The following is a 12,451-nucleotide window of genomic DNA, read 5'->3' as shown; positions in this document are numbered from 1 at the left end:
ATCAGGTGTCTTTAATAATACTCAATCATCACTCAATTATTCATTTAATTATCTCATTAACTTTAACACTGCTTCAGTGTCCATTTAACACTCTGCTCAGAGTTTATATAATTCACAATTTCAGTGTTAATTTAACACTGGGGATTTTGCTGTGTACTGTCGTAAAATCTGTCATGGTTACACAAGGAAATACACGCATGCATACACGCATGAAGGAGTTCTTACATCTTGGGCAGACTCCAGCGTTGCGTGCGAAATGTCTTCATCACAGGTACATTGGCATATATTTCAGCATGTCCAACCCGATCTCATGAGAATTCGTACGAATTTTACGAGGTGGCTAATTCTTACGACCTCACTCGTACAAATTAGTATGTTTTTGCTAAATCGTACATATTTTACGAATTGGCCGATTCGTATGAATTCGTACGAATGACCTACCCCTGACCCCGCCCCTAAACCTACCCATCACGTGGGTTTGGACAAATTGTACGAATTCGTACGAGTGAGGTCGTGTGAATTAGTACGAATTACCCACTTTTTAATCACTCGTATGAATTGGTCGGGAGATAGCGTAGGTATGTCATATGAATGTAGTTTTTATGGGCCTTATTTTTTTCAAACGTCAAAAGAACGCGTAGCTCACGTTTACAAGCCAGCATCTTTATAGTAACGTTAACCTATTGGCTACTGTTTTACATAATGGATATGCTAATTCAATTCAATGTTTGTTGGTAGATAATAGCCATGTCGTCAATATTATAATATCAAGCTACCATAGATGAAACTGCAAATTTGAAAAATAAATAAGAAACTGCAGACATAGGATAGTTGTCCTGACCGATTATTTTGTCCGTCTAATCATGGATTATTTACTTGCAAGAATGTAGCCCCTACCAAACTCAGTCATCAGTATACTTTCACATCTCGAGCTGGCGCGAGCTACCCGCCCCGGCTCTACGAGGACGCTTGAGTGTGTTAAGTGCCCTCAAAAGAAAGCAATGCAGTCTACATTGGATGTGGCGAGGGACGAAGCTACACAACACATTACCAACAGTAAACTGATCACGTTTCTGATGCACTTCACGTTTGCTAGGCGGGGGAAGATTGATGCACCGGACCGGAGTCGGGGGACTAAGTTACGTTTTTGTGGAGTAGTATTACAAATTAATGTTTTTAAAATAGTATTAGTATAAAAAAATCACTCGTTCGCTCATTTTGGCGTACCATATGGATGAGCTAACGCTGGACCAATATTGATCCTCGTCCATCCCTTTTTCTCTTTCTACTGTCCTCCGACAAAACCTTTGGCTTCTTGGTTTTACTTGCTGCTTCAGCCACGACAACATACAGAGGGGAAAAAAACGCTCGTTGGGCTCTCGCGTCAGAATTTGAGGAAGTGGGGGAAGTGACGTATGCTGTAAAGCAGTCGAATTTTGTAGTTCTTTTTGTGCTCGGGTTCCTACCCGAAACTCGAAGTTACAAAGTGCCAGTAAAAGCGATCCAGACACCGTCAGGCTATGGCAGACCTGTCATTCAACCTATTGTAAGTCGATGTACCATCTCAAGGGTTTTGGAAAAATATTATAAAGGTTGAAAAAACAACATAGTGCTGCTTTAAACCTGGTATTCGTTGGATTTGTGCTTTAAAACAGAAACTCTGCCATTCATCCTTTGTTATATTCTCACTTATATCTTGACACCAAGATATGCAAAGGCGTATTATCCGTCTTTTAATAATTACACTGTAACACAGACACCTTAAATTAAAGTATAACCAAATATTGCACTGCAAACACAGCTTTAAATTGTCAATGTTGGCAAATGGCCATGGTATATATGAAAACTGAACAACCCAATCTCACGACAAAATCGTACGAATTCAATTTTTTTGCTAATTTTTTTTGCTAATTTTGCTAAATCGTACATATTTTACGAATTGGCCAATTCGTATAACTTCGTACGAATGACCTACCCCTTACCCCGCCCCTAAACCTAACCATCACGTGGGTTTAGACAAATCGTACAAATTCGTACAAATTCGTACTTTTTAATCATGCGTCGAATTCGAACGAATTGGTCGTGAGATAGCGTGGGACTGAACCATAAGAATATTACATTAACAGGTTTTATGGATGAAGCCCGTGTCATCTGGATTTGACGTTGCGAGGCAATGCTCACATGAATACAGACTGATTGATCAAGTGATGGAGTGAATGCGTTCTCTCTTCAGTATAAGTGTGTACGTTTGGTGGATTTACAGGCGGCGTCCCGTGTGTTCATTTAGCTTATAGGACTCCTGGTTTCAATGCATTTAAACAGCTTCTGTCTGCTGTGATGCACAACTCTGAGCTCCAGATACCAGATACCCGAGCGGACCTGCATAAATCCCCCAAACACACTGAGAAATAAGAGGAATCAGACTGTCATCAATATGTCCTCTTGCCTCCGTGGCCGGGGAATGTTTATCTGTGAGCCGAAGGGCCGTATTGCATATTGACTGCGGCCCCGTAACCTCGGCGTGACACGAGAGCGGAGCCTCTCACCTGAAGACATCGTCCCGGCGCACGTTTGTCTCCTGGATGAATATCACCCCCAAATTCTCATTACCTGAATGAATCTGCCAGGAGAATGTGTTTTTGTCATTACCATAATCTCACTGATGATTCCGATAACAAATACTGTGATAATGTTTTTTTCACATGCATTCCCAGAGAGCAACATAGTGTCGACCCACATCCGGACCATGACGGTAAAGGTTCACATTGTATAAAAACAAATCAGTTTCCACAAACATACGAATCATTTTCAATATTGATAATCATTCATAAATGTTTCTTGATCATCAGATCCTCATATTAGAATGATTTCCGAAGGATGTGACACTGAAGACTGGAGTAATGATGATTTGATCACAGGAATAAATTATACTTTACTGTATATTCACATAGAAAACAGATGATTTAAATGTTTGTTTGTTTTTCATAAAATCGCAAAAAAAAAAAAATAAGATCTGTGTTTAACAAAGAGTTGTGACCCTTACTCGTTTTGTCAATCAAGATATTCTTTACAAGTTAATCCAAAATTTATACATTTTGAAGCCTTTTTAAAAACACAAGCAGACACAATAAAGTTTAAAAACCACAAGCAGGTTATAACTGTGTGTTTTATGTCATAGATCAAAACGTGAAAATATTTAGAGGCTTTGTTCACCACAGATCTTTTTTCTTTCTATTTTCTTGTTTTCTTCATTTGCCGCGCGTTGAGCTTTCTCGGTCACCGTAGCTATCACTTTATTTTAAAGCTCCCCAACAGTCATTATACTGCCTCAACTACACGACAACTTAGCCGACACCATGTCTACTTCACAGAGACGAACGGTGCGACGCGGGTTGCAACTGGGGAATGCTCCCAGCGTAGCGCGTCAGAAGCATGAATGAAACTATAGACCAATTTTTCGTTGGTAAACATGTTTTTTTGTGGGCGGAGCTTATAGGTGGAGGCAGAACGATCCCTCTGGCTGCTTCCCTAACTCTAGTTTGCAAGTTTTGTTAGCTTATTTTTTTTAGCTTGTTTTTTTTTTTTTACAATGACTGGAGAAAATCCGATTTTATCTTAATGTCCAAGGTCAATGTCCAATGTCCAATGTTCCAAGGCCGCTTTTCCACGAAAGCATTTTGAGAGCCGGTTGGGAGCCGGTGCCTGTTTTTAAAGCTTTCTCGGTATACGAGTTAGAGATAATTCAAAAGTAATGTTGTATTTGCAAGCGTTTCTAGCTAAGACGTATGGCGACGTACACAGTGACGTGACGACATCGTTCCCTGGGCGCTCTAGTCAGTGGAAAAACAAACAGGTTTTGAAGTGGTTCGCAAGTTTAAACCAACTCCAGCACCAGTTCCGAACCAGTTCTTTTTTTGGTGGAAAAGGGGTATCAGTGTGCAGGACCGCGAGTGTTATTTGCAAAAGTTAATTTTAACAGATGGAACCAGATTGACTGACCCGTACTGTACACGCTGTCGATGGATGGATGATCAGACAGGATGAGCAAAACATTTTGGGAGAAGGTTGACTTCATGTTAACCTAACCATCACGTGGGTTTATACAAATCGTACAAATTCGTTCGAGTGAGGTAGTACGAATTAGTACGAATTAGACACTTTTTAATCATGCGTCGAATTCGTACGAATTGGTGGGATCGTGAGATAGAATAGTTTCATTCGCGCTATGCTGGGGGCGTTCCCTAAAGTGTCGTCATCAACGCAGTGCCTGTTCCCTCGAAAGGGAATCCATTATAATAATCAATGTCTACACAGGATGCGGACAACGCCACAAACTCCAACTAAAGTGACTATTTCTATTTCTGTCGCAACGTTCGCTTTTTCCTGTCCAGTTTTATTCTACCCTCATATTAAAGTTATATGTGTAGCACCCGTACAACCACTCTGTGAATTACTTAAGAATGGAGGGTGCTTGGGTTCGAAGTAGTCAGGTGGATACCACGAAGGTGCACCTAATAAGTGTATTTGAGCTACACAACTGTTAATAATAAAATATATTAGAAATAAGGAGACCCAGAGATGGTTTATATTTTAACAAAAAGAATAGGGTAACACCCCAGTTTAATTAGATCACAGAAATTGACAAAAGAAATATAAAAGCTTTTCCCTTATCTCAATATTACCCCATAAACAAAATAAATGACCAAAATATTCTCTGAACACTTGAATAATAGCCCCTTTAAGCTATTTAGCTAGCTACACTAGTTTCACTCACATATTTGAGACAATATAAGTGGTATAAAAGTTTGGACTAAATCTCTTTCCACAAGGGAAAATACACAGAAAGCTTTAAAATAAACAAAACAATCGTCAAGTGTCCTAAAACAGATAGCAAATGTAGTGGTGGGCCCACTCACACACACATTCACACGGGTTTCAGTTTACTCACGGTCCCGTTTTACTGAACAGGGAAAAAACATGTTGCAGGCCTGTTTGGGTCTCGCAAAACATTGAGTGCGGTGAACAAACACTTGGAAAAACATTGAAAGCGTCGAAAACTTCGGTCCAGCTGTTCATGTACGGTGCGATTAACCGTCAGTTCCGCCCAGCAAAACACCACGGTGGCTAGCGATCTCGACTAAACCTACCTCAGATTACAGCTCGTGCTCTGTCTCTCGCGCTCCGTCAAACGGGTCTTCAGCGTCGTTTCTCACTCTGTCTCTCGGTTCACAAACATCTCGAGCCCGCGGTCCACTTCTCTGATTCGCGGTCCTCCCGATTCATGAGTTACCCGCACTTCTTAGCGTCTTATTTTTTCTTCTCCCGTGCCTGCGTCTCGTGCTCGGGTACAGTTGGAAGCGCGGGAAAAAAAACTAAACTTCCAGCACTTTCTCTCACCAGGTCACGTGCATCTCTTCCGCCAAACACTATTGGCTATACAGCGTGAATACTCAAATTGAATACTCAAATACACTCAAATTACCAATACAATTAGTAACATAAAAACAGTAAAAAAATAAAGTAATAAAAAGTTAAACGGCCTAAAACATCTGCCAAATATTGTTTAACTAAATAATATAAACTTTTGTTTTAATTACTGTCACAAAATAAAATTACCAAATATCACTCTCCTTTTAATTACGTAAAATTAACTGATATTTGCTTATTTAGAAGTCAGGTGTCTCATTATTATTTTCCAAGTAAATAATCGTTTACTTTTTTTAAAATTCACTTTTGAGAGTAAGAGAGATTTATAATAACCCACCGACTCCCAGTGCACTATAATACCCAAGTTTACCACTGGGCTACATACAGTATGTATTTATATTGAAGCGGTGTGTAATGGTGACAAATCACTGGCAAATTAGGCGGGTTAAACTCGAACACGTCGAGCTAGGCAGATGTGGTTTCAGCAACGGGCTCCTTACTCACTTTGCTGAGGAAGTTTGTGTAAGCCAAATCTGTTCAGATCAATCTCAAATACTCAACTCGTGAGTCATCATGAAATATTAAATACAGCTTATTATGCAGAGTCTGATTGGCTTAAACTACTTGAACATGCACGTCATAGGCAACAAATAACGGTTCATTTGCATTGAAACAATTGCGAAGATTAAAAAGCATTTAACCAACTATATATTGGCCGGTGAGTGGAAAAAGTTCATTTCATACCCTGGTTATTAGAATGTCTAAAGCAGAACAAGACTTTTCGTTAGTCGTGCTTTCGTCTTTTTGCCCCACTCCAGAACTGTTAGTTGTGATTCATGTGGAGCTTCACTGAAGAGAAGTGCGCCCTCCTCTGGCCAGACTCAACACTGCTTGCTTCATGGGGCAGAGGTCTCTGTATCTGCGCACTAACATCGAGATTTTAGAAGAAGTGTAGAAATCATAGAGTCTATTTCTGGTGGCTTTTATCAGATTCCCACAATAAAATCTAATACAGAACATTATGAAATAATGCATAAAAAATTTAATTATCACGAACAACACCTCAACCGTAATGACATTTTTTTTGCCCCAAACATATTTCCTGAATATAACAACATAAATGTATCATAATCCATAAAGCCCGCGCGGTTGTTCTTTCCTCGTCTCGTGCGCGTTCACAAGCCCTCGCGCTGAGATTTAAATTCTCCTTCTCATTACCAGTCTTAATAGACTCCTTCGACCTCATCCCACACCGAGATACCATCTGATCCATAGAATTAATTAATTATAGCCCAAATATTACAGATTATTAAAAATAGCATAAGTAATAGTGTAATATCTCAAGCTGTCGAGTTTAATAGTCAACATTGTCTTGGCAGCTCTTATCAGTGGGAGACACCCGGTCAGAATATTGATTTCAAGTCGTTTTAACCATCATCTGCTGTTGTGATGGAGAATTGTCAGGCTTTTACTGCTCTGTGCTCATTTAAAATCATTAGATTGCTTCTGACGCGTTGACTAAAGCTGTCTTTCTCCAAGAGCACTGGAATATTTATATACTGTGAAGACTGACAAAGAATGTGCATGTGTTGAGCCAGAAGAACAAGAGCTGAAAATAACATCATTTAGTGCCCTAAAACAGCCTTTTTCATCTTATATAAATGATCCGTTTCTGAAAAGATGTTGTGGTTTCATTATTTTTAGCTGAAACCGGAGAGTGTTTAATCGGTCAAATGATCTGGAATATGTAGCTGATTTGTTCTGACATGTCTCTTGTTATTTAATTGTCAATAATGAATATGTTATTATGGTGATTTTCCTTATGCAGCACTGAGGAACTTGGTTCGATGTGGATGGGACAATTTGCATGCAAATTATTGTGCATAATTTGATTAAATTGCCAAAATCATGCAACGGGCTGCTGGGAGGGATTGTTTTAATTATAAGCGGATCTCGGCCAATCAGCTGGCAGAACAAACACATGATGAGTGTTCATGGATATACACGGGCTATTACGCGTCTTTTATAAAGTTGAACTTATTTTAACTTCAGCGTCGCGTTTGGAGAGCGCATGCGCGAGTTGAAGACGTCCGTAGCGCGTGTTTGTGTATTATAATGGACAACGCGTTCTGTGTGAAGCTGCAAACACTGTAAAATCTGCATTATTTAATCAGCATGTTGAAAATATGTATGTGTAATTTAGCCTGCAGTTGAGAAACGCTTTTTTGGCCCCTGGAAAGATCAGATTAAAAGTAGAATATGCCCTGATGCTGCATCTCTTCATGATGACGGGGGATAATCATCTTCATCCTCACAGCTGATCGTTTTACCTATTTTGTGCAACTCTTAATGAGTTGCTTCTACAGGAGCATTGAGTGATTGCGAAGAACTGACCTCTCATGCCGCGATCTGAAGCAGACAATTCCCTTCTGTGGGGTCTTCATGTCAACTACACCGTTACTCGAGGTTGATAAGTTCAGAAACTTACTGTGCTTTATTTAAACTAATATAGAAGATAATCAAAGTTTAAATTTACTCTTAGGGTGATGATAGACTGTGATTGAAACATAATGCATGTATAATACACATATCAAATATAAAATAATATATAAATAGTTTATAAAATAAAATACACACTAATATAAATATGGGATATTCATATATTGCCCATATATATATATATATATATATATATATATATATATATATATATATATATATTAGTGTGTATTTTTGTGGTCACATTATAAAGACTCGCTACTTTGAAGTGTCCCGTTCTCTCGTTAATTTCTCTGGAAACAACGATTCTCCTGCTAACCTTAAGCCGTGCAGTGCGGGAGATGGGAGGGAGAAAGTAGGGAAAAATAAGCCTATTTAGTGTGTTTCCAGTCCAGTGCTCTCGCTGACAGCTGTGTATATCAGGGGCCACATCATCGCTCACTCTCCTCACACTCCTCACACACTCCAGACGGAGATAATAGGCTATTAGAGGCATGGGATTAATTTGTAGCCAATTACCACTCACAGTGGAATATGAATGCATAAATAAAGCACGGCTTGTGTCTAAGTTTTGGCGATGATCAGAGCAGTGTGAAGGGGAGGGGAGCCAGCTGCGCGCGCGCGCGTGTGTGTGTGTGTGTGACTTAAACGCGGGGTGTCCTGGGGGGACGGTTCAAACCCAAAAAGGACCTGAGCAGGGGGACATCATCATCATCATCTCCATCTGGATCAGCATCTTACAGACGTGTTTCGGCAGCATGTCTCGTGTAGAGTAAACAGCGGGAGAGCGCGAGCTGGAGAGATATGAACCGGGAGAAGGAGAAGACCGGCGACCCCACCGGAGTCATCGTGCTCCCGCAGGACGGCATGGACGACGCGCTGCCGGTGTTTCACTGCGCCGCGGGGAGAGACGCGTTACCGGCGGACAGCAGAGACACCTCGCCGAGACACGAGCACGAGCACGAGCCCGCGGGCGCGCCGCCGACCATACACCGGACCACGTCCTTCTCCGTTCTGGACATTTTGGACCCCAATAAATTTACTAGTAAGAGGCAAGCGCCTAACAGGACAGGTTGTGAGTTCATGTTTGGAGCGGAGAACAGAAGCGACGACTCAAATCACACGATCGAGCACAAGTCTTATCAGGAGGACTACGACTGTAAAAAAACTGCAGGGATTTTGAGTAAGTGACCATGGTTATCCCCCTTATTATTGTGTGTGTGTGTTCAATATTATGAACGCGTTAAAGTAGCCTAATAACATGGATATTCGTTTTTCCCCCAATAATATTTAGGTTAAAATTATCGGAATCATTTATTAAAAATTGTAATGCAAAATGTGTAAGCGTTGTAACACACTTTTTGCTTGAATTATCCTGTGGTGAGTTAAATGAATTTATTAACGTGCAAATATTTCATGCATTCTCATAATTATTTAGGACATAAAATAAAAACATTGTTAATGTCTGCTTGAAAGTTCCATTATTCAGACACGTTTTGTGTTTATAAGAAAATCTACGGTTGATAAAATTATTTCTTTATTGTTAACAAATGCGACTTGGCCTCCAAAACTTAACTTTGAACTTGCTTTTTTCCATTAACAGACTTTTTTTTAATTCTTCATCAAATTCACCTCTCTTGAATTGCATGTAAAGTGTTAAGCGTCTTTGTCTAGAAAAGCGCTATAAAAATTATTATTATTATTATTATTCAGCCGTCTTCTTCTTCACCTGGAGGTCTGAAGTTTATTTACAGAATTAATTACACTAGTTTTGGAGTAATTACAATCTTTATTAAAGTCTCTCAAGTGTCTGATTGAGTGGCTGTTGTGAAGTGACTGAAAGAAAGGTTTAATAGAATTCGTTTTTTTTTTCTTGAGACTGGTGGAAACTTTCACTTGTGTGTGTGTGTGTGTGTCAGGGAAACTTCACAGTAAACTAGCAACCCCTCTGACGAGTCTTGTATTCAGGACTGCACTTTTTAGGGTTTTTTAGGGACGAATGATCGATATCACCCTTAATAAGTATAATAGGCTTTAATCTTGTAATTATCCGAAATTTAACTCTATAATTTAGATGTTGAGAGAGAGTTTGCAAGCTGCCTGAAAGAGATATACTCATTTCTATAATAGGATATCGACCAGATCCTCCCCATTATCCGCGTCTTTACGCGGACCTGCCTTAAATTAAGCGCAATCGAATGGCTTTAATTGTTTTTTCTTTAGATATGTTAGCGCTTTGTCTCGAGTCTAAATGGCGAGAGCAGAACGCGCAGTCTTCGTGAGGATCATCTTATCTTCTGTGCCTGTGTTTGCAAGGACAAATATGTGTCAACCTCGATGATTGATTGGAGGCCGCGCGCGAAAGCAATTCTCAATGAACAGTAATTGTGGGCTGCAATAATTTGATAAGGTTTGTGCTGTTTTTAACAGCCGGTTTAAATGGTCGAGTAAATTGAGAGTTATCGATTAGTTGTGATTTAAGATGTCAAGACGAATTGACACGCCAAAGGAAGTGGCATCTATTCACTCACTTCATAAACAAGACGAAACGCGCTCACACAGAAATATCAGCTTAATAGGCAATCTTTTTTTTTTTTTAAATCATTGTGTGTGTTTTTTAAACTAGTAATGCTTTAGCATAATTATTTAAATCCCGCATCTGTGCTACAGTTTAATTCGGAATAAAATATGTTGCGTTAACTCGATATTTTAAATAGTAGCCTACTATAAAGGACAAAATGAAAGATTCTATTTTAGAATGTTTATTTACACTTAAAAATAAAGGTTCTTTATTGGCATCGATGGTTCCACAGAGAACATTTAACATCAGTGGACTCTTCTTTAAAGTGGAAAAATGGTTATTTAGATTATTAAAAGGTTTTTCGCACCAAAAAAAAAAAATGTTATTTTAAGAACTGATCACTTAAAGATTCTTTTCCGAAACAAAAATCGCTTCACTGAGAAAAAAAAAACTCCGCAATTATTAGTGTAAGGAAAAAAATGCTAAATTATTAATAACATTTATAGCCACTTACTAAAATGCCTTTTTTCCCCTTCCCCGTAATAATTAATCGAAATTCGGGGAACCTGTTGGTGGAGACACATCAGTGTCAGTGAGTGTGTGTGATGGTGTCTGACGGGTGTTTTGGTGTGTTCCCCAGAGGACGGGTTCGTGTTCCGGTCAGAAGAGCGCGAGTCTGACGGAGAGCTGTGCAGCGAGGAGAGCGCGCTCACCGGGAACAACGACACCGAGTTCGGCCAGCACGAGGACGACGACCCCGTCAGCAAGAGCCCAGACGGACAGCAGTCGCAACAACAGTCCTCAACAAACGGACAGAGTCACTCGGCGAAGCCCAAACGGAAGCGCTCCGGTTCGGACTCGAAGTCGGGCAAACCCAGGAGAGCCCGGACCGCGTTCACGTACGAGCAGCTGGTGGCTCTGGAGAACAAGTTCAAGTCGACGCGATACCTGTCCGTGTGCGAGCGCCTGAACCTGGCGCTGTCCCTGAGCCTGACGGAGACGCAGGTCAAAATATGGTTTCAGAACCGCCGGACCAAGTGGAAGAAGCAGAACCCGGGCGCAGACACCAGCGCGCCGACCGGCGGGAGCGGAGCAGGGCCGAACGGGTCCCTGAGTCCCCTGAGCCCGTCCCCTCCCATGAGCGCGCACCTGTCCATGCACTCCGGCTACCCGGGCCACGCGCCCGGAGGACTCGTGTGCACGGCGCAGTTGCCGTTCCTGCCGGGTCACGCGGTTCTGTCGCCCTTCATGCTGGGCTCGCAGACTTACGGCGCGCCCACGTTTTACACGCCGCACTTATAAGAGCAGAATGACGGGAGGAGGACAAAGAACATCTCTATATTCTCTCACACACGTGCAAAGACACTCGAGAGGTTTGTGATGGGATGGGAGGCGAACTGTTTTTCAACCTTTGCTGCACTGTGGCAAACCCAGAACTCAGTTTACGTGCTAATGATTAGATTTCGAATCGCTTCATTTTGATAAAATGTGAATATTTCTCTAGACCAGACTGTAAATATTCAGTTATTATAAAATGTGTTTAGACTTTAACTTTGAATGCAAATGTAGTAGGGAATAAAACAGTATGTATCGAAACAAAGAATGAGATTGTGTACAAACAAACATAGGCCTAATGAAAAGTTTATCTTGAGTTTTTTTTTTACTGTGGGCCACATTATTTAATTCTGAAGTTGCATAGACTATGCTATTATTTAATTGTTTGTCTCTCAATTAAAATGTTGCAATAAAATGACTAATTGTCAACTATTCCGTTGGCATAAGGCCAATATGAGCACTAAAGTCATTGAAAGGTTTGCATGGTCTGAACCGCATCATCTGAATAACCGCTTTAACGAACGAACAGCAGCAATAATCGCGTTATATTTCTTATAATTGCATGGAATTTTAGAAAGTTTGAAACCGTTGCGTGTAATTACTGTGCAAATATTGTGGTCGAGTGAATTTATTTGAACTTAAGCTAAAACATGTTTAGTAGTCTTTGTG

At 40.5% G+C, this 12,451-nt stretch overlaps 1 protein-coding gene across 1 annotated transcript; it reads left to right on the top strand.

Annotated features, from left to right (window-relative positions):
* The first annotated feature begins 8,436 nt into the window (after window positions 1–8,436).
* Window positions 8,437–12,387, top strand: nkx1-2b (NK1 homeobox 2b). The gene is made up of 2 exons (XM_039653668.2): window positions 8,437–9,109; window positions 11,088–12,387. The coding sequence occupies exons 1-2, from the start codon at window positions 8,731–8,733 to the stop codon at window positions 11,747–11,749; spliced, it is 1,041 nt and encodes a 346-aa protein (XP_039509602.2). The 5' UTR covers window positions 8,437–8,730; the 3' UTR covers window positions 11,750–12,387.
* Window positions 12,388–12,451: the final 64 nt, after the last annotated feature.

The sequence above is a fragment of the Pimephales promelas genome, chromosome 9 (assembly GCF_988280905.1).
Source record: "Pimephales promelas chromosome 9, fPimPro1.hap1.1, whole genome shotgun sequence".
Lineage (NCBI taxonomy): Eukaryota > Metazoa > Chordata > Actinopteri > Cypriniformes > Leuciscidae > Pimephales > Pimephales promelas.
The sequence above is the reverse complement of the archived record's forward strand: the minus strand, read 5'-3'. Positions and strand labels throughout refer to the sequence as shown.